This window comes from Triturus cristatus, chromosome 6, assembly GCF_964204655.1.
Source record: "Triturus cristatus chromosome 6, aTriCri1.1, whole genome shotgun sequence".
NCBI lineage: Eukaryota > Metazoa > Chordata > Amphibia > Caudata > Salamandridae > Triturus > Triturus cristatus.
In genome coordinates this window covers 176,400,935-176,424,624 of record NC_140589.1, presented here as the reverse complement: position 1 = coordinate 176,424,624, position 23,690 = coordinate 176,400,935, and the positions used below count along the sequence as shown (strand labels likewise).

Here is a 23,690-nt window from a genome sequence, read left to right as displayed (position 1 = left end):
CGTACCAGGCAGCTTTTTTAGAATGTGCTAGTTGACGGTGAGGTTGGTATCTACCACTTCAAGGGTTCCTTTGCACTTTACAACTGTAGACAAGAATTCTCACAGACCGGCGTCAAAGTGGTCTGTGACCATCCTATCTGTTTGTCTTTAGTGATGTTGCGAGGTGAATCATATTGAAGAAGGGCTGGGAAGTTTGGAAAACACCAATGTATTGATTAGTAATGCATGATGAGGGATAGTGGTTGACAATGACTAAGTCATTTGATTACTTGTGCTGTAGCGCGCGGTTGTCTGTTGCTTAGATGTGGGGTCTGCTCAGCTTAGAGGTATATTTGCCACTTAAAAGGCTTAGATGCACTATTGTGTAATTGCGAGCTAGCTTCTCGGTCGCTATATTCCCCCTGAAGTTGCTTAGTCAGTAACTGGTGTCTGTGCTTTTGGTTTGTAAGCAGAGTGAGGTATTCTGCAAAGAACAACCGGTCTTGACTTCTTGGTGGAACCTTGAACTTGCAGAGAGATATCAGTAATGGTTTAAACTTCTTAATCTCCTACTGTTGAGATTAATTAGCATTTTCAGAATGTTATAAAAGGCCTCAGCAGCTTGTATGGGGTATTGATGAGAAGCATGGCCAGCACCAGTCATTTTTAACTTTCCCTGATGTTGAAGACTTCATAAAAGTACCTTTGCTAACTGGCTGAAAAATCATGCAAGGAAATTCAACTTCTGTGGCATGGCTACTGCCATACCACAAGTGGAATGATTTACTGGCCGTTCCACTACTCAGTGCGTGAATACAGCCTTTGAAAAACTATTTTCTTTGTAGATATGTGTGATACTGTCGCAGCAGGGTAAGCTCTGTTTTTCTGGGACCATTCAGACAGGCAGAATGAATTTGCGAGACTGATGCTACAGCCAAGGAGATCGTTTGTAGGTGGTCAGGGGTCGCAGCTGCGACCTCTAGCTTGCTCCCTTTGCCCCCTCTGAGGTCAGGAGTCTCAAAGGAAGTGCCTGGAGTCGCAGGGAGAAAGCTAAAGGTCGCAGCTGCGACCCCTGACTACCCCCAAATGACGTTCATGGCTACAGCCCATGATTTTTAAGAAACCGTCGTGTCTTATCTGAAGTTAGATCACTTGCAGTTGGTACTCTATCCTTGGGAGGATGCATGACGAAATCAACCTTGACAGGATTCAAACCTGTACTGTGGAAATTGGACTCAATTCTCAGTGGCAAGACTTAACTCGCAGAGTAACCTTACTGGAACTTTACTACCATGTAAACAAAGGAATGCTCTGTTCACAGATGTTCTCTGCTCCTCACAGTATGCCACTGTTTGATGCCATACGCCTGTGCCACAATATACCACACAAATGTGACACCACCTAATTACCAGTATACAAACCGTTTCTCTGCTGAACTATGCATTGTGGTTATCTTTTGCAAAGAAATGCTTCACATAGCACAATCCGCACGATGCCTTAAAAATGCGGCCAAATGTCACTCTACTTCACTTCAGGTGCGCAACGCCCATAGGGCTAAAAGGGCTTTAGCCCCCTCTCATTGTGTGTATCAGCCCTGGCTGCTGCAGCCTGGTTGGGCAGTGTCCTAAGTATTTTACAGGTCTTACAATGTACATGCCTTTGTGAATTGGTTAAGTAGGCTTTGTGCTTTTTTTCGCTGGATCCAGCACCCCCTAGGTCTGCACTCTGCATATTCCTTGCATTCTATTCTACTTTTACTGCAACAGTGGTAAAATGCATTTTTTTGTAAAAGGCATGCCAAGGAAGGGTTGCCACCTTTCCAAGAGAAAAAATCAGGCCATTTGTTGTTGTATAAAGAGTGTGCAAAGACCTGGCCAAGATACTAAAAAGGGCGGAAACCAAATTGTATGTATTCACTTGTAGCATGACTTTTCTGTATTTGTTTACTTTAATTATTAGTCAAGGATCATTAATGCAGCTCTAGAAGACATTTAAAAGTACTTTCTATTTTCCGATCAGCTGGCAGCCCTAATCATGAAACTGACAGTTTATTGCAGGATTAGCAAATTATGTATTTCCTCCACCCTCCATCTCTGTTTGATGCCATAATAGCAGTAGTTTAACTTACATCTGAAACCCAACTCACCAACTGCCAATAACATGCTGAGTTACTTCAAGTGTCTGGGAATACAGCCTGCATTGCGACGACTCACTCCTCATTCTCACCGTTCACCCTTCACTTTCACGCTCACCCTGAACTCACAGCGATCACATTGCACACAGACAGTTCACCATGAACCCACACTGTTACCCTGCACTCACACGTTCATCCTCATCTTACCCTGTGTTCACATGAGCACACCGTTTACCCTGCACTCACAGCGACCACACTTTACTCACGCCTCTCGCCAAGAATTCATGCTGTTCACTCTGAACTCACCATGCAGTCACATGGGCACACTGCTCACTCTGCACTCATGTGACACTTCATTCACCTGTCACTCTCACAACTCACCCTGCAATCTCACTCAAACAAGCACATCACTCACCATGTATTCATTCCTCCAACTCTGCACTTTTACCCACACCCAAACTCATATGGTCACATCACTCACCCTGCAGTCGCTCCTCTTAGCCTACTCTCACACTGGCACATGGCTCACTGTGCACTCATATAGGTACTCCTAGCACTTACACAGCTTAGCCTTCACTCACATAGGCACACTACTCATACCACGCAAACTGCTACATTACTCATCCTGCACTCCCTACTTTCGCCCTGCACCTCTCAGCCTGCACTCACACAGACATTCTGTTCACCCTGCCTGCACACAGGCACAATAGTCTGCCAGGACTCACAGGTACATACCACTCACCATGCACTAACTCCTCTTACTATTCACTGACCAGTCACTCTCACAGCTCACCTTCACTCTCGCCACTCACCCGGCACTCATAGACAAGCACAACATTCACCCTGCCTTTACACTGCTCACACCACCCTGCCCTCACTCCTCTCACTCTGCATGCACTCCTCTCACCCGGCACTCACATGGGCCCTCTTCTCACTTTGCACTCATGCAGCTCACCATACACTCACATCAGTACATTTTCACCCTACACTTGCACTACTTATGCTGCACTTACTCATACTACTCACTATCACCCAGCACTTACATGAACACACCTTTTACACTGCACATATAACAATTACCTAACTCTCATCAATACACACATATTCCTATAAAGGCATGCATAGAATACCCGCTCTTTCTGTAGTACTAAATGTCTACTTAATTCCATCGGCAACAATAGAGCTGGTGTAAGAGGGTAGAGTGGGCTGACAATGTGTGATGGGGCGTGTAGGGAGACTAGGGCTGAGTATTTAGGGTATGGTGCTGGAATGAGGATAGTGTGACACTTTCAGCCAGTCTTGGCTTTCCATTCACCAAAATGCTTAATTCCGGGACATGTCGTTTTTTTTTCACATTGTAAGTTGGGTTTGAAAATCCCAAAAAGCAAAGTGTTACTGGATAAAATCCATGGGTGCTGAAGAAGGCAAGCATTGGTTTACTCGTTTTGCTAGCTGGAATCTGGGGGATTTATCACACCCCACCGCTTACATAGATCTTTAGCCTGCACTAGTGAGCAGAATTTGCAGGGTGTTGAGGATGACAGTTTAAAAATAGAATGTGCATTGTCTCTGCAGAAAGGACAGGAGCAGAGATTTCCCAATGGAATAACAGCATTGCAGGAGCGGCCTGTACAGGTAAGAGCGGTGAGGCCTAATTGCGGGGCGGGGGGGGGGGGTGGATTTCGACAGACGATGAGGGAAAATTACTTATTGATTTACTTTTCCCTCGTGGTCATCTTTCGACCCCCGCCCACCTTGACCTGGTCCCACTGCTCTTACCTGCACGGGCTGTTCCTGCAGCATTGCCTAATCGTAAAATAAATATATTTGCTTAAATTCAAAAAGTGACTGTTGGACTTGGCCCTTTTTGACTCAAGTTCCTTAAACATTTGGCCGTCCTCCAAGACCGTTTTCTGACATTATGTTGCCGACTTAGATGCTTTGGGCACTTTGCCACTGCTGATCAGTGTCAAAGTGCAAGTGCTCCCTGTATAAAGTGTTATGGTAATTGGTTGCCCATAATTGGTATGTTTGCCTTACTAGTAAAGTCCCTAGTAAAGTGCACTATTTGTGCCAGGGCTGGTACAGCAAATGCTACTAGTGGGCCTGCAACACTAATTGTGCCACCCACACAAGTAGCCCTAAGAATAGATCTCAGGCCTGCCACTGCAGTGCCTGTGCGCAGTTTGTTAACTACCTTGTTGTCCTGGCAAGTGCACCCACTTGCAAGGCTTTACCTTCCCTTCCCTTTTTATGCACATCCGACACCCCTATACTAGGTCAAAGGTACCCCCCTCGGCAGGGTGCAGTGTATGTGAAAAGTAGGACATGTACTGAGGTGTGTACCATATCCTGATAGTGAAATACTGCCAAATTTGTTTTTCACTGTTGCAAGGCCATCTTGCCCATAGGACAGAATGGGGAATGCTGTGTCCCATGTTTCCAGCATATCTTCCCATAGGCATAAGATGGAGAGATAGAGTTTAGTGTGCCTGACCTCAGAATTTAATAACACATCTTTTTGTGAAGATAACTTTTGAATTGTGTGTTTAGAAACCACGCTTTTGGAAGTGGCTGGTTTCTTGTCTAAAACCATCCTGTTTGCCTCTGCCTGGTTGTGTATTGCCTGTCTGGGTTTGGATGTGACAAGGTCTGGGAAATGTCCTGAACACAGGGAGGAGTAGGTGAGACAGCAACAGGCTGGCCTGCATTTGATGTGGGGGGAGGAGTAGCCCCCTGAATGTGAAGAGGGCTGTGAAACCCCTGACCTCAAGACTGAAATCCATACTGAAAAAGGATTGAAACTACTTGGTGATCAAGAGGAACCTCTGCCAAAGAAGGAGAAGTGGAGAAGTGTGGCTCAATGATTAGAGCGGCAGACCCTGATGCAGAGATCTAGCCCGGGACCAGGGTTCAATTCCCCGCCTCGGCGGGTCTTGGGCTCAAAAATTCCATGGACCTGATAATTCTCGCCTCGGTGCCATTCCAATCATGGAGTCCCACTCTGCAACTCTGGGCAATAGCTTGCTTAATCTCCACAACGGCCCCCACAAAGCTAAGGATGCCTGGCCTCCACCTTGGGGGTGCCCAGGAGTGGACACCTCACAGGGAAAGCCAGGATGGGTTCCACAGTGGTATTCGTACAAGCGCCTTGAGACCCTTGCGGGTGAGTAGTGCGCTATACAAGTATCAATTTACATTTACATTTAAAGAAGAACAGCTGAAGAGACTGAAGAGAAGGACTGCCCTTGCTGTGTGTTCTGGGGCTGGCCTGCAGTTTGCTGATTTGACGCTGTGTCCCCCTGCTTGAGAGGACTTTGCTGTGTGCTGTGTCCTGAAGTAACTTGTCTCCAAGGGCCCGATGAGAGCTGGTCTCCTGTTGTGGAAACTCAGGAACATCAAAGTTTCCAAGTGTGTCTCAGTGACGCTGTGTGCGTGTGATTTTTGCATGCCTGAGACTGCCGTGTGGTCTGTGGTGCTGTTTACGAGGTGCCCTGTAACCACATTGCCCCCGCAGCGTGAAAAATTGTCCACGCTGCTGCATTGCTGTTTGTGGCCCAAGCTGTCATCATAAGTGAAGTTGTGAGTAAAGATCACCGCCGCCGGCCCGAGCCGCAACGTGCTAAAGGATTTCTTGAAGCTAAGGAAGCTACAAGGTGAAAGGGATTGTGATCGTTGTTCGTCAAAAGGAATCTGCCCAAGATCGTCAGCGAAGGAGAAGGCAGCGCCGTAACCCATCCAGCTACAGCGTCGCCTAGCAACAGAGCTGCAACTTGATCGGGATCGCGCAGAAGGACGTCCAACGAGCGTCGAGAGAGAGAGCGAGGCAGTGCACCCCCAGGTAAGGCTTGGCCTCCGGTTGGGAGCCACAAGCGTGTGTAGCCTGAGAGGCGTGCAGGAGGAATACAGGAGTGCTCCAATCTCTCACCCGCTGCACTGTGTTGGACGCTCTGACTTCCCGAGCGACCCGTACCTGACCAGCAGTACCAGGGCCGCCCTTTTAAGCTTGCAACTGTTCTCTCTGCTGTTGGGGCCTAGTGGTGCCCGAGTTGACCGTGCAGATTGGCTTACCGCATTATTCTTGCATTACGAACTGCCTGATTCTTGCAATACAAACCACATTATTCTTGCATTACGAACTGCCCTATTCTCGCATTACGAACCGTATTATTATGGCATTACGAACTGCCTGATTCTTGCATTACGAACCGCAATTTTCTTGCATTACGAACTGCCTGATTCTTGCATTAAGGACTGTCTTATTACTACATTACATACTGCATTACGAACTGCATAGCATTGCATTAGGACTGCATTAGAGAGCGTGAATTGCTCATTAATACCGCAAGAACCTACAAGTGATTGCTGGCCTAATAACCGGCAAAGCGAAATATTACGAATACGCATATGTTGGATTTCTATCGTTTGGTCTCATTGTATTCCTTTTTATAAAGATACCGCTATTTTTATGAAACCTGTGTGGTGTCCTTTTGTGGTGTTATCACAGTGTTACTGGGAGTGTGGTTGCAAATACTTTACACATTTCCTTGGAGATAAGCCTGGCTGCTCGTGCCAAGCTACCAGGGGGTAAGCAGTGGTTATCTAAGAGTGTGTCCCTCCTTACCCTGACTAGAAACAAGGGTCCCTATTTGGACTAAGGTACCTACCTCAGCGAACTAGAGACCCCCAGTTCTAACAGTGGCTAAGCCTGTGGCTCTCTTAACCTACCTGTAATCTTTTTGCAGATTATAGTCAAAAGTGAGCCATGTGGTCCGAGGTATACAAATAACGGTGAATCTGGCTCCCTTAGTTTCGGGGAGCTGCACATGTGTGGGTAGCTGCACTTGGGGAGAGCAAACTGAGACAATGCATTGATGGGGCAGGAAGGATCAGTATGAGGCTTGCTGGGGCTGCAGCCGCAGGCACGTCCGTTGGAGTACCGGGATGGAAGTGAAGAACCAATTGCTTATTCTTCACAGCACAAACGTAAATGGGGAAGAAAAAAACCTACACAGATGGTTTTGCAGCATTAATGTGTATGACATGGTTATTTTGAATGAGGAAGCATCCTTATTGAAAACCTCTTGTTGCCAATAGGATTAGCAAACCAATAAAAACACAGTGTAGTTAATGCACTTAATGCACACAGTGAGTATGTCTTGATGATGCTTTAGGAATATTATTAGCCAATAGGATTACCACATGGTAAAGCATGGTTCCTTTGACTGATTGAAAACTTTGTAGGTGGATGAGAGTGACTACAAGGAGTTAGGTAGTGCAGAGTTGTCTTGTCGAAATATGTATCCTTTCTAGTAGAGCATCTTAATGCAACACTATATTTTTCCTAAATTAATATGGGCTCCCTTCTGGGTTGTTTACTCAGTACATGGTTAGTGCACTCAGTTAAATGTGTTGTTCCATAGATACCAAACTGATGCATATTTGTATCTCAATGTGTAATCATTGAACAAAATATTTTTTCAATAACTGCTCATGTTTGTACAGCACACACCTACAGGAATAGCCACTGCTCAGCCTTTACATAGTGAGCAGGACTGTATGTTTGATTTTCTTTTCTTCTGAAGAACAACCTGGGAGTAGGTGGCAGGAAAACCTGACTGGAGCTATGAAAGCCATGAGACCTGATGCTTGCCTTGCTGCAGAGTAACGTGTCCTATGTCCTGGAAAGCTGAGCTACGGCCTGAAGAGTAGACAGTGGTCAAGAGACCTTAACGTGAGACAGGAGATCTGAACAGAGAGAGCTGCTGATGGGTCTCAAGGTCACAAAAACAGACCTGCTAGAAGACTTCACAGGAGAAAGGTCCTCCACCCACTGTGCCTAAAGTGGCAGTACTTTGGGGCATCCTCATGCCTTGGCAGTACAGTCAAAGACCTCACCACTAGCCCTTGCTGTGTACCTGGCACACCTGTATTCCTTCCAACCCTCCAAATAATTTTAGACCCCTGCTTCCCTCTCAATTGCTTAATCATTGCTCAATCACAATTCCAGCAGTGCTGTGCAGTTTACTAGAAAACAAATCATGAAAACAACCACAGTTACTCAATTTTAACCTCATGATCACACAGGACTTCATCAAGGCTGCAAAACCTTGTAGGCCAGCATGAACACTGACAGGCCCATGTCCTGCTCATATATGCAAGAAACTCCACATTAATAGCTCCTTGGCTAAAGGTATATTCCTAAAAGACTAGTTTGCCTGCACTGGTGCCAGCTGTCGTGACAGCGTTTGAAAGCAGTCGAGAAGCAGTTCAAACAATATACAAGAATGGCAGCCAACTGTGTGCCAGCACAGCAGATAGCACAGGAAACACGTTGTATTGCTGTAAATACGATGCATCCCTGCACCGTCCTAATGACGAAGCTCAGTGCCCCAAGATGGCTTGCAGTGCCACAATGTGTCATTTTCTAGTAAATATGCCCCTTTGACTTTATGAAGGATCAATGGGTATTTCGTGTGAACTGCCACAGCAACACCCATGGAATACCACTTTCACGCAGAGAAATGGATGAAAGGGGGCCAATATTTACTAGGCCATGAAAAGCCATGCAGGGTAGCTTTGTGAGGCCTTGTAAATATGACACAACAATGTGCGTCACTGGAACATCAAAAAAAGTGCCCCTCAAGTGGTGGAGGGGCCTTGCTAATATGCCCCAAAGTTTCTCCATGCATTACTGCTTGGAAGTATAAAAAGCCTTGGAGTGCCTTATGATTAGCTGCTCCATAATGATATGTGAGCAGCAAGTATATTGTTGGAGACAGTCACAGCCTGGAGCCTTCCTGTGGACACGAGGTAAGAGATGCTACGGAGGGCTAAAGATGATGCCATAGCTAAGAAATATGTCGGGTGAAGCTGGGAGGCCACATTCATGCCTCAGGTCCAAGCAGGTGGGGTAAAATTCCTGAACTGGCCCAGTGGGCTGCACGCACATCTCGGACATGGGCCCGCAAACCTTCTTTTCTGTGTCTTGGAATGTAAAGTTATGGTGGGTGTCTTGCAAGTTCAGGCTGTATGTTTAAGGGATGCCGTATGTAATTTAGTCAGCCCACAAACCTTTGTTGCATTTGTTGTCATTGAATAGGGCTGAAAGTTCTACACCATGTACAGTTCACCGGTTTGAGAACTTACACATTATTGGAGACTGCACTACACATATGTCTATCAGTTATATTTCTGAACAAAATGGAGAGAAATGGATCAATTAATGTGTATATCACTGCTAATGGAGAAGATGGTCACTCGGCTTGCTTAGGGCAGAGAGAAGAACACGAGAACAGAAAATCCTGCTGAACAAGGAAAGTATGCTCATTCTGATGTAGTCAATAAACTATATACGAGGTGTTAGGATGAGTTGATGATTGGAGAAATGAAACGTTTGAGAGGAGATTGATTGATTGATTGAGACAGTGATAGGTGCATGAAGGACACCCTGAGAGAAGTCTTCCTATAAATTTAGGATCGGATGTTGAGACTGGTGTATGGCTATGTTTGGAGAATGAAATGGAGGGTGTGGTGAAGGGGTTGTGCTGCATTTGCTAATGGCTGCTTCTCTATTTGTCTGTTGCCTCAGCGCCGAGATGCCCCGGCGGGGGTGAGTTGTTTTCGCTATGCCAAGTATCAATTAAAATAACATATGAGCAAAAACATTTCTGAAAGCCACGTCCCATCACTGTATCTTATGGAGGTGCAAAGTTGTGAATGGCCATGACTGGTCATTAAAAGTTCTGGGTGGTAACTCGAAATAACAGAGGTTATCGCTACTTTTCATGTTGCTATGCTGCTTTGCGTGAGGCTTGATAATAGGAGAAATGTCGCTTAGCGACATTTCTCCTGTTATTCTGTGGAGGAACGCCCACTTTGCATCTCATTAGAGATGCAAAGCTGGGCGTTAAGGGAAAATGCGAAGAAGCATGGATTCACGCGTTAGCGTGTCCTTGCTAATAGAGCGTTAAAATTATCGCCGCTTTTCGTCTGAAAACGGACGCTAAAGCGGCAATAATTTTACCTCCGACCCTTGCTGATATTCCCCTTGTTCCATAAACAATGGTAAACATGAATGAGATGGCGTATTACAGGATTGCAATTCTATAGATTGTATTTCATCTTCATGTAAAGTTTTCATCGGCATTCATTAGGGTTCCAATAGTCTGGTGGTTAAGAACAGTGACTGTGAACTAAAGCCACCTGGGGACAGTGCAGTAGATTAAAGGGACCTGGGGACAGTGCAGCATTTTAAGGCATGCTTCATGAAAATGAGAGGTACTTCTGAGGGAAGGTGTCTATTTTCAACTGATGGTTGTGATCTGAGAGAACTGGATCATACAATAGTAGTGCTGATTCTCATATGGTGCTTATCTTCTTCCAAAGTGTCAAATGCCAGAGGAATTTAAGAGCATCAGATCTAAGACTGGCCCTGCAGCATGGTGGTTAGCAGCCATTCTCTAATATTCGTAAGGGTGCAATTGGTGACACAAAGGAAAGAAATATCTGAATAGAAGTCAGTTGTGATTGACCCTAAGTCACGCTGAGAGCTGAACTGAAACCTGTATTTCTGCGATCTATGCCAGTGATGCAAGTCCAAGATCAAAGAGTAGTTTGATCCCCGGGTATGTGCAAGGATTTTTTGCTGGGCCGACATCTATTGGGACTATTAAGCAATCAAGCACTCTAAATGAGAAAACGCTGGTGGTCACCACTAACGAGAGCCACTGATACCGGCTCTGCACTGGAAGACCGCCCTCAAAACGCCTCTTTGACTCTCTTTCAATCAATCAATCATTCAGGATTTATAAAGCATGGCTAATCACCCGATAGGGTATGCAGGCGCTTTTAGCAGACAAGAAGAGCTATCACCACCGAGTTCAACAGAGGTGGTGTAGGATGTGACTCGGTAGTGTACTGCAATAAACATGTCAATGTCTAGCCAGAGCTGTGGTTGCACAACTCTTTAATAACAACTTCTGGATAGATGCAATTAATAGAGTATAAATGGCAAGTCTAATCAGAGAAAGCACAACCACAATATAAGACGTACAGTGAAACAATGGTCAAACATCAGTGAAGTGGGAAAACCAGGGCCCCTGGCTATTGACTTATGTAATGGCTGCAATAGGTCAAGGATGGCAAAGCTGAGCACAATCATACAATGAAAAGCACATTACAAAAGCAATACACTTTCAGAATCATTGGAAGGGTGATAAATGTGTGCAAACAGTAGATGACCACGATGATGGGCAGATTGAGATTAGCGCGCTTCAAAATAAAAAATGTACAGTTATCCCACAAAAATGGATGCTATGCTGTGAGCCAGATCTCAAGAACCCATTGGAGCAGCAGGTAAGAAGAGGAAGGCCACTAGGGCGAGAGGTACATGCACACACTCTATTGGACCAACATCAGGTTTTATTTTTTAAAGGTCCAAATCGCATTGTAAGGTTCTCATTACCTTGCAAGAGAGACTCGGGCATAGACATTGCATTTTCCTGAATTGAGTGTATTTCATCTTAACAAAACATATTTATTGAGTTTTATAACAAATAAGTAAAAATCAAAGTAGTGTTATGGAAACTAGAAGACAAACACCAGTTGTCCCACAACAAAACTCGCACCTCAAACATGTTGTATAGTGGCAAATATAACTGAGCAGATTCAGCCCGCTTATTGAACTACTTTGTTGGGAGGAAGAGATTTTTTTTTGTATTAAAGATACTGACCTAAATATTAGGGCTGCAGCATGAGAAAATCAGGTCCCATAATTCCACTGGAGCTGAACAACAGCTCTAGACATAACCAACAGTGACACCACCCTGCTAAGAGGCATGGGATGCTCACATGCCTTATTGTAGCAGTGCAAGGTCACGACAGAGGTCAGGCCAGAACAATGGAGCTAGTCTACTCCACACTAGCAAGCGGCTCTGTCATCAAGTCACACACATGAAAGGCAAACAGTGATGTCACATGTGCTACGCTTGGCACGTGGCGGATCCCACACACATAACGGACTACTTATTCCCCGAAGTAATTTTCTGGCACATTTGATTAAGGCAGTTCATTGTAACAAATACACCATTGTATGGAAAATGCTGCATTTTCTATCCCCTCCAGGTCCTATTAGTAGTGATGAGGTTTCAGTGTATGTTGGCAGAGTGGCAGGGTGGGCGGGAGGCTTGCAACGAGCCCGCCAGGTACTGCGTTGCCTGTCACCGGGCTATACCAGAGAATGTTACACTCTATAGAAACATATTAACAAATGATCAGAAAGAATCATGTTTTTGTTGTGATTGTGATTCAAAAAAGTCAGAATTACATTGGACCTCACCAGTCATGTGACCATTGCCGGCGATGGTTAGAGCGGCCAGGGGCGGTCTGAAGGCTTGTCCGACATCTTGCAGCTGTAGTCCCTCCAGCCTGACAACACTAGCTTCATCCTGGAAGCTCTGCACAATGACAACTGCCCCCAGGTCTCGGCTCCCCAGTCTCCTTTCACTCTTTCCATAAATGCATTTTGAAACATCTAAAGATTACAAAAGCCAGGCAATTTCAGCTAAGAATACTCATTTCATGACAGTAGAATTGTATTTGTTTTTGGTTTAAATATTTGCCAGATCCTTCACATCTTGATACAACTGAGTGGCCATTCATTTTAGACATCCAATATATGTATGCAGTGCCAGTGAAAATAAAAGAGACCAATTAACACACTATCAGGAACTCGTGTATTAAAAATAAATTTTCACTCAATTACTACAACAGTGCAATGCAGTGGTAAAATTCCACTTTAGTACCACAGTTCAGCTTAGCTGGCTTGAGAATGAGAAAATAGTGCCTATTTGTCTCACTGATTTCATTCTAGAAACTATTTACAGAAAACAACCGGGTCCCCACTCACAACGTATGTACTGTGATTTGATTTCTTAAGCCCTCGTACTCTGGATACGATTATATACATTTCTTCATAGCTAACGAGGAAAATTGGACCAAATGGTTTGACATGCAAATGCTTTACACTACAGGAAGCAGTCATGGTGGTCAGAGGTGTAAAACAATAAAAAGGGGATTCAAAGAAATTAACAGATGGGTAGAGGATAAAAATGTGTGCAGGGTGAAAGCAGACCAAAATAACAAGGGCAGTTTAAGAAAAGTTCACCTCACCTCCATCTGTCTTAACTTTCCTATGGGGAGATTCTCAAACATGTATTTTTACTACTTAGTAATAAATGTGGAAGGGGCCAGAAGGAGTGACTAGAAAGGATGAATATTTGCTACTAAATGGGAGGGGGTTAGAGAGGAGCTAGGAGGCCTTTAGGGAGGGCTAAGGAGGGGTGAAGGGAGTGACAGACACACACCCACAAAAGAGAAAGCCTGTTGCTATTCACAAATTGCACTTCTAAAGTTACTACAGACAAAAAAGATGCAATGTTGTAGTATATGCACTCCAGCTGAGACCTGGAGTATGTCAAGCACCACACATGGCCAATCGCTGGTAGTGCAACATTCGCCCATAAAAAATAATGGAGCCAGTGACTGGCATATTTTTGTTGCTGACTCCTATTTTTGGATGCTGGTTTTCAAGACTTTTAGCAAACTCAGCATCAGCAACACAAGCTAAATCAGCCTATTTCCTTTCATCCACAACGCCAGGAACAAACCTCAGCTGTCAAGATCCTGGGCTGTTCAAAGCGTAAACTTAGCGACAGTGAGGAAGCATGGTTTTCTGCTCTTCAAAACAAATAATTTTAATTAGGGCATAAAAATAGCAGTTGCATCGCACCATTAATTTGTAATGGAGTGCGAGCAGATGTTAGAGAGTCCGTAATCATACAAATGTCCCCTTGTCTCTAAATGTGGAACAAATGACAATTCACTAAATAAAGTGCTACCATGTGATAAATATTTCATTTAAAAAAGAAAAGTGATGTGTATTTTTATCGTTTGCCGTAGATAGTTTGTAAAGATAACAAATGTAATTTTATCTAGGTTTCATATCACAAAGAAGCACCTGTTGTGGAGAGGCGCGGACAGTTCAGGTAAGAGCGGTGAGGTGACTCAGCGATGCGGCGAGAGCAAGGTAAGTGGTTTTATTCATTTATTTTACCTATTCTGTCATCTCTTGATTCACCCCCGCCTCGCACCACCGCTCTTACCTGAACTTGCCACGCCTGGTTGTGGAGCATTTGAAGTCAGCTAACTTCTGAGACTGGCCTAGCAGGACAATGAGAAGAAGTACACACATGTTAACCATATTTCCTAATCATGGCTAGGTCTCTCATGTCTGCCAGGTCCTTGCTCGGGCAGCTCCTCTCCCCCAGGGTCAACCTCTGCATTCTATGACTTATGAGATAAACAGAAATACAATTCTATGAATAAAAAGAAAAACTTGTGAAAGTCAGATCTCAGTACTGTTTGGAAATTGTAACACAAGAAAACTTGACTTTAACATACAATTGAAAGAAAGGTCCATCATTTAAGGATCATGGCACCTATTTGGGTTTAAAGCTGAATTTTTTCCAATCAGTAGACCCACTTCCTGAGTGTAAAGTGTCTTACCTGAGATTCCTACTGCTGCACACTGCTGAACATAGGATATCCGCTCTCTAGTTAGGTTTCCCCGCAACACAATGTCTCTGGTGAGCACAGCCACAAGAGGCTTGAGGACAATGCGCTGCCCACTCACCATCTGCTCTACAAAGCCATGGTGGTACCTGGAAAGAACATCAGGGGGAGAGAAAAAGATGGCGCAATGAAACATTTCTAGATGGAAAATTGATCAGACAAAAAACAGAATTACTGTGAAAGTTTGCACACCAACAAAATCCCATAAAAAGCGTGAAAAGTATGAAAATTGCAGCTTATAAAAAAAAATCACAGCAGTTGGTGGGGAGACTGGTTGATATGGTAGTTAGCATTATGATTAAAGCTGTGCAAAATATTTTTCTCATGAATTCCCGCGAATACTAGGATGCAGCTTTCTGCGCCAGAACAGGAGGAGGTCTGTGCACTTCTTTTTGCCATGCATTAACTTGATAAATCTCCCATTTAAAGCATGTTTAGCTGAGAGTAAAGCTTGGAAACACAAAGAGGCAGTTACTGCTCTGTGTTACCGAGCTCTGGTGTCACTAAGTATTTTTTTCATAGTAAATCAATGAATTGTGGCCTTTGGTCATGTATTTATGAAGAACTGATTAGAGGGGCACCTATGACGTATTGCCACCACTTGTTTCACAGCAAGATACACCATGAAAACTACTCTCACTTAACCCATTTGAAAATGTTTATCAGAGATGTAGGGTTTACATGACCCACTTTTAAGATGTCCCAGTATCACCTGATGTAAGCTCTTGCGGTATCACCACTGGGATAAAAGTCATTTAATATCACCTCCTCCGACATAAAAAAGGACAAATGTCAAATCTCATGTGATGTCCATGACAGGCTGCTGAAAAAACCTTTGGTACAAACAAGATCACCTGGCCACTACCTAGCGCTACTCCTGTTTTCCGCTTACTCCGATTTCAATTTTTTGCCTCCCACTCCACCCAATCCCAGTGCTAATAGATACATATTCTGGCTGTAAACCTGTCGTTATCCATCATTGTGCTCACTCATCCATTGACACACTCAACTTTCATCCTGCGATCCATCTGTCCATGCACTCAGTTATTCAACCATTCATCCATGCATTCACTCACCCACTAATTATCTAAGCATACAGTCCACCTTCATGCATACAACCAAACAGACAAAAACTAGTCAAACAATAAAGAAGCACTTCTACCTATAACATAGTCAGGCCTCCTGGCTTTACCAATGCTTATTTTCACTGTATTTGGTGTGAAGCATAATAATAAATTGTTTTTTGTCAATTACAGTCTCATTGTCAGTGAAATTGCTCTCCCTCCCTCGCAGCTCCACCATTAAGTGAGGCTTTCCCCCAAGCCCCTGCACTCTCGAGTGTTGGTGTTTGAGGCCCTCCTCCACCCCCAGGTTTCACCTGCGCCTCATCCCTGGTGGTCCAGTGGACCTCAGTCTCCATTCTGTTGCTCCGCTTTTTCTCTACTTTTTCCCTCGTTTTTTCCCTCACTTCTTTCTCCCCCCTTCACTCTCCTTCTGGGTCTTTCCTCCATTTTCTGTCGTTCTCCCCTCATTTCAAGCTCCCCCCTTCACTCTCCTTCAGTGTCTTTCCTCCGTTTTTCACTAGTTTCTTACCCTCATCTCAATCTCCCCCTTTCACTCTCCTGTGTCCTCTGTGTCTTTCCTCCACTCTTTCTTGCACTTTTTCTGTCGTTTTCCCCTCATTTCAAGCTCCCCCTTCACTCTCCTTCCATGTCTTTCCTCCGTTTTTCACTTGTTTCTTACCCTCATCTCAATCTCCCCCTTTCACTCTCCTGTGTCCTCGGTGTCTTTCCTGCCACTCTTTCTTGCACTTTTGCTGCCTTATTTGCACTTCTCTCTCTCTTTTTGCCTTTTTCCTTTTGCCTTTTTCAGCCCATTTTTCCCGCCGCTGCTGCCCCCGCGGCCCCTCCCCCCAGCACGACCAGTGCGACCGGCCCAATCCAGCTCCCCTCCCTGCCTCCCAGCTGTCCAGCCCTCCCCGACACCTACTTAATGGCGGCCACTGCACAGCTGCGCAGCGGCCGCACCGCTGGGGCGCCAAAGGCAAGCTCATCTGCGCCCGTCCGCAACCCGACTGTGACCAGCGCCAGGAACCCTAGATGTCGGCACCTCCAACACTATGACCCAGCGGCACTCCATGCTCTCAACCCAGGCCGCAACAACAACTGCAAGCTAGCATCACCAGCCGAGACCCACAGACCCTTCAGCTGTCATCGCTGCCGGCACACCTGCAGCACAGCCAAGACCACTGACCCAGCGCAATCCGCCCACAACAACACAACCGAACCGAAGACCCTGCAATGCATCCTCCTCAACGTCCGATCCCTCCACAAACACGCCACTGAAATCTGGGACCTCCTCAACAGCACTACCCCGGACGTAGCATTCTTTACCGAAACCTAGACCAACATCACCTCGGGACCAGACATCGCCATTGCCATTCCCAAAGGATACAAGATCTCGAGGAAGGACCGCCCCACCCGACCCGGAGGAGGAATCGCCATCGTCCACAAATCCACCCTCCACCTGAGCACACTCCCCAACGAGCCCATAGACCTGATGGAACACCTTCACTTCAAGATACTGGCCAGCCCTACCTCCACCCTCCGAGGAACCCTCATCTACCGACCCCCTGGACCCCACGGACTTTTCGCCAACTCCATCACGGACTTCATCTCCCCGCATGCTATCACGTCCACCAACTACATCCTACTGGGAGACCTCAACTTCCACCTCGACAACCAACTGGACCCCAGCAAGACATCCCTCCTGGACAACCTCCACAACATTGGACTCCGCCAGATCGTGACTGAACCCACGCACTCAGCAGGACACACCCTTGACCCCCTCTTCACAACAGGAAACTCCATCACCTTCAGCCACACCACCGAACTCCCATGGACTGACCATCGATGCGTCCACTTCACCTTCAGAACACCCACCATCTACAGACACCAGCACCTGCTCCCACGAAGAAACTGGACCAGAATCACCGGCGACCAGCTAACCTCATCACTCAGCAACTCCACCCCAACCATCGCGGAAAACAATGACGCCAAAACCGCAGCCCGAACCATGCACAGATGGATCTCCGACAGCGCCAACACCATAGCCCCCCTCAAGAAAAACAACAACACCACACCAAGAAAGCTAGATGGTTCACCACCGAACTTCGAGAGTCCAGATGTACTTGCCGCTGCCTCGAAAAGGCCTGGAGGAACTCCAAATCCACAGAAGCCCACAACAACTTCAGAGCCGCCACCAACGCCCACCAGCAACTCATCAGAAAAACGGGGAAAAAAGCGATTGAAGACAGAATCTTCACTCAAGCACACAACAGCAAAGAATTCTTCAACATCATCAAGGAGTTCGCCCAACCCACCAGCGAGTCCACCGACATCCCTCCCTCACACGACCTCTGCGACAAACTCAGCACATTTTTCCACCACAAAATCAAGAGCATCTACGACAACTTCGACGAAGACAACCAACACACTGAATCCTCACCAGTCACCCGACACCCTGAAGCCAGGGATCGACACCTGTACAGCCCTCACCACCGAAGACACCCTGAAGACAATGAAGTCAATCCACTCCGGAGCCCCCACGGACGCCTACCCCCACCACATTTTCAACAGAGCCGCAGACACCATCGCACCCATGCTCTGCCACACCATCAACCGCTCCCTGGCAACAGCCTTGTTCCCTGACGACTGGAAACACGCTGAGATCAACCCCCTCCTAAAGAAACCCTCGGCGGACCCCACCGACCTAAAAAACTACAGACCCATCTCCCTGCTCCCGTTCCCAGTGAAAGTCATCGAGGAAGCCATCAACAGCCAACTCGCCTCATTCATCGAAGAGCATAACATCCTCGACTCCTCCCAATCCGGCTTCAGAAAAAACCACAGTATGGAAACCACCCTCCTCGCCACAACAGACAACATCCGTACCTTACTGGACAAAGGAGAAACAGCAGCCCTCATCCTCCTCGACCTCTCAGCGGCGTTCGACACAGTCTCTCTCCGCACCCTAATACGCAGGCTCCATGACGCAGGCATGCAAGACAAGGCCCTCAACTGGATCCGCTCCTTCTTTTCCGGCAGAACGCAGCGGGTCAGACTTCCCCCTTTCCTCTCGGACCCTACACCTACCACCTGCGGAGTCCCCCGGGGTTCCTCCCTCAGCCCTACGCTCTTCAACGTCTACATGGCTCCGCTCGCCCCCATCGTCAGAACCTACGTTCTCAACATTGTGTCATACGCAGTCGACACCCAACTCATCCACTCCCTATCCAACGAACCCAACACCGCCAGACACAACTTTCGAGAAGGCATGGAAGCCGTCGCCAAATGGATGAAAAACAGCTGCCTACAACTAAACACCAACAAAACGGAAGTACTCATCATGGGCCCAAACCCAGATGCCTGGAACGACACCTGGTGGCCCCCTGCCCTCGGAAGCCCGCCCACCCCCACGAACCACGCACGCAACCTGGGAATCAGTGCTCAAAATGGACCACCAGATCAACTCTGTCTCGTCCTCCTGCTTCCACACCCTCCGCCTCCTACGTAAGACCTTCAAATGGATCCCCCTCGAACACAGAAAGACCGTCACTCACACCCTGGTCACCAGCAGGCTCGACTACGGCAACGCACTCTAGGCCGGAATAAACAAAGACATCACCCGCAAGCTACAGAACATCCAAAACGCCGCTGCAAGACTGGTCCTCAACCTGCCAAGACACTGCCACATCTCCCAGCACCTGCGCACACTCCACTAGCTCCACATCGAAGCTAGAGTCACCTTCAAGATGCTAACCCACGCTCACAAGGCCCTCCACGACACCGGACCAGCATACCTGAATAGCCGACTCAAATTCCACACACACCAAAGGACCCTACGATCAGCCCAGCTCTCCTACGCCGTGGTCCCCCACACCAGAAAGAGTAGATCGGGAGGCCGCCGCTCCTTCTCCTTCCTCACGTCCAGAGCCTGGAACGACCTTCCGCTCCACCTCAGACAGATAACATCGCTCCCCATCTTCGCAAGAAACCTCAAAACCTGGCTCTTCGACAGACCCCCTCCTTGATGGATTGGAACCTGCAAACCCCTCCCACCCACACCCTCCAGCCCTTGAGACCCTTACGGGTGAGTAGTCGCGTTTAACAAGCACCTGATTTGATTTGATTTGATTTGACAGCCAGCAAAACCCTTATGAGCAATTCAGCATACACACATCGAATTACAAGTCGAAGAGTAATCTTTCTTAAATTGCAGAGCAAAAAAATTTACTTTATCAAAAAGATGTTGATAAGTTTTAGGTTTGCAATTTTTGCTGTCACTAATTAGCACTAGAATCCTACATCACCATCACATTATAGAGTTAAACGTGGTGGGCAAACAAAGCCTCTGCACATTTCAGTGCACCATAAAGTAATCTGTCCCACATGCCATCCAGCCCTGCTCTAGTGTAATATAAAACACAGAACACAAACACTTCCACTCTATGCTTAGAGATCAATGTTGATTAAATGTAATTCTATTGTACATCAACATACCTGAGGGGAGGCCTGAAAACCACTTCTGCACTGGTCACAGTTTCTATAGTTACAACCTCATCAAGTCTTGAATCATCTCCCACATCCGGTCCACCTCCACTGATGACAATGTCATCCCCAGCTCGCCAGTCTACCTTCTTCTGCAGCTCTATGCTGCTGTTGTTTGCACGGGCGGGTGACTTCAGGTGTGTGAATGGCGTTTCCGGCTGCCAGCCTGCAAACAATACATAAGGGTTGTAATACACAAGCCACTGTCAATTTCATTATAATAAATCCGATTTTGTGTAAAAGTAATTTCACAGATAAAATGGCTGCTCTTAGCATGCCCTGCAAGTCGCCAACTTTGTTATCCATGTAGTCCCTCATTACAAATTGGCCAGACTTTCCGGCGGAAAGACTACAAATACATTCTTCACTAATAAAATTAAAGCCGCGAAAAGCTCCTCTATGGAGCTATTTAGAACAGTTCAGTTGCTTTCATGGCCCCCCTAACCCTAACATACCCGTCTCTACGTAAAATCTATGGAACATCCTAGCAAAATTTTTAAGAACAAGGCGGAAGCGCATTGCAGGTATTTTAAGGCATGCCAAGGGGGTGCTTCTTCATCTTCTGAAGTCACCGCTTCGCATAACAACCATTCAGTTCTATGTAATTTTCACCTCTTACAATTGAAAAAGTGGCTCATTTGATAAAACTGACTAAGTCCGGGGCCCCTACTGACCCCTGTCCAGTGAATATTTTTCAGGACTTGGAAAGTTCTTTAGCTACCCCTCTTACTGCATTACTAAATAATGTCATGGAGGCTAGGACCTTTCCTTTAGAATAAAAAAGAGAGACGATTCTTCCGTTTTTCAAAAAGCCAACATTAGTTCCATCTGAAGAGAAGAATTATCGCCCTATCTCTAGGCTTCCAGAACCTGCAAAAATCTTAGAGAGACCCCTTAACTTGGTCCTTTGAGACTTTCTGGAGCAGAATAACATCTTAGATAGAACACAATCTGGCTTTAGGAAAGCACACAGCACCAAATCCGCACTGGTGGTGGCAACAGAGGAGATCCGTGCCTTCAGGGATAGCGGTGGAAAAGCTGCGGTGGTACCTTTGGACCTATGCACAGCCTTTGACACTATTTGCCATAGGGTCTGGAACACCGTCTAATGGAGAGCGGGATTAAAGGTGTAGCCCTCAATCTCTTCTTATCTTTCCTTAGCAATAGAACTCAGTCAGCCTCTTTCGGGGGCTTTACCTCCAATTTTTTCTCTTTCCTTCATGTGGTGTCCTGCAAGGATCCTCATTGAGCCCCACATTGTTTAACATTTATGTGGCTCCCCTGGCCGATTTGATCAGATCTTTTGGCTTTAATACAATATCCCATGTGGATGACACACAAATGGTTGTTTCATTTTTACCAACATAAAGGAGGTAGCCCCTAGATTAAAGAACTGTATGACAGCGATTGTTAACTGGATGAAAGGCCAATGCTTTACCCTGAGCTCCAATAAGATGGAGGGACTCCTTTTTGGGGCCGATTTTTCATTTTGGTTCTTATCTTGGTGGCCTTCCACGCTTGGTCCATTACCTACTCCAGTTACCAAAGTAAAATATTTAGGAGCACTTTTTGATTCCAATCTAACATTTCCAAATAGACAAATCAGCTTATTTCCTCCCGTTTGTCTCTTTTAAAGATACAAAAAAAAAGTTTAGCCATTCATCCCAATGTATCTTCAAACAACAGTGGTTGTCTCGTTAGTTTTATCACTAATGGATTATTGCAATGCCATATATCTGGGTATGCAACAAGGTCTCCTAACGAAGTTCCAGAGTCTGCAGTTTGCTGCAGTCAATCTTTTGAAAAACATCAGAAAACACAAGTCTGCCTCTAAGGGACTCCAGGAACTCCACTGGTTGCCTATAAAAAGCAGAATTGTGTTTGAAGCACTCTGTATGGCACGTAAGGCCCTGCATGGAATAGGTCCAGATTATCTGAAAGAAAGAATGCAGTGGTAGTCCCCTAGAAGATGTTTGTGTTCTGCTACAATCAAGGCAATGCAGGTCCCAAAATTAGCAAAACCTTCTGGGGTGGTAGGAGTTTTATTCAAGTTACTGCTTTGCTATGGAGTCAACTGCCGGTGCCTCTAAGGTCCCAATGTAATCTGATGAGTTTTAGAAAGCATTTTAAAACTTTTCTCTTTTTTTCTTGAGATAATTGGTTTGTTTTTTTGTTTAGTGATTCAGTAATACAGATGCCAGCGCCAAGACACCTTTGGGCATTCGTCGCACTTTACAAATATTAACCAAATCAAATCAAGCGGAGATACCAGAAGGCCGGAATTAAGTTTGCCATCCGGTTTCTCAGCTGTAAAGTCTGGCTATTACCAGGTTTCCCCCCCAAAATGGGGAATAACGGCTCATGTTCAGATTTACCGATCGCTCTTGTGAGCATTTGTTCACCATTTCGGCAAAAATAACTCTGATGTTTTCCATGTGCTCTGAGCTTGCGGGATTGCTGGTGGGGGTGTTGAATTGGAGGGCGGGGGGTGACAGGCACACTTTTGTCTGCAGGGGAACATTACCTGCTCCCCCACACGGCTGTAGTCAGCAGGTCGAGCTGTGCAATACACTATGCTGCAGCCCCAACCCCCGGTCTTTCTGTAAAACCCTGGGCATATTTACAGGGAAAGTGACGAAGCGTGTTAAGCAAAGAAGGTTAACTAACACCATGCTCCATCACTTTAGAAACGCAGGGCTGCACCACATATACGAGATTATGGTGCACCTTGCATTTCCCCCTGCGCTAGTGCTAAATTTAGCTGCCTAGCGGCAAAGCAGGTACCCTTGCACAATAGTGCAAGGGTGCCTGCATTGAGGGGAGTGATTGATTATGTGCAGGAAGGTGTCCCTTCCTGCACCTAAACAATCTGAAATGGTGATTTGAATATTCCATTTGTGCTGCTTAATGCAGCACACATAGAAGTTGCAAAACGTCAGTTTTTCAATGATTGTTTATGTACAGGAAGGGACACCTTCATGCACATAAACAATCAAAGGTGTTTTGCTGTTTCCATGTGTGCTGCACAACGCAGCACACATGAAAACAGCACAAAACGAGGAGAAATTAAACATTTCTCCTTGTTTCGCCAGTGTAAGACCAGGTGGACCCTGTTCTTAATATTAGCGCTGGCCCATATATACGCCACCCTTGTAAATAAATATGGGGAAGTATCCAAATCAATGGGTGTTGTGGTGGAACGGCCACAGCAACACCATTGCCCTACCCTTTCACACTAAGTATAACGTGAAATGGTGCCTTATTTACAAGGCAGTGTTAAGTCACGTTAAGTGACTTAACACTGCCTTGTAAATAAGGCGACTCCCGTATCGTCA

General features: G+C 46.0%; 1 protein-coding gene across 1 annotated transcript in view; it reads right to left on the bottom strand.

Annotated features, from left to right (window-relative positions):
- PKHD1 (PKHD1 ciliary IPT domain containing fibrocystin/polyductin) overlaps window positions 1-23,690 on the bottom strand; it is a 1,788,124-nt gene that overhangs the window by 517,515 nt on the left and 1,246,919 nt on the right. The window contains exons 37-39 of the mRNA XM_085609531.1: window positions 20,308-20,521; window positions 14,681-14,835; window positions 12,453-12,647 (exon numbers count right to left, since the gene is read on the bottom strand). Coding sequence (XP_085465657.1) covers window positions 12,453-12,647; window positions 14,681-14,835; window positions 20,308-20,521 — 564 coding nt within the window. The remainder of the gene's footprint in view (window positions 1-12,452; window positions 12,648-14,680; window positions 14,836-20,307; window positions 20,522-23,690) is intronic.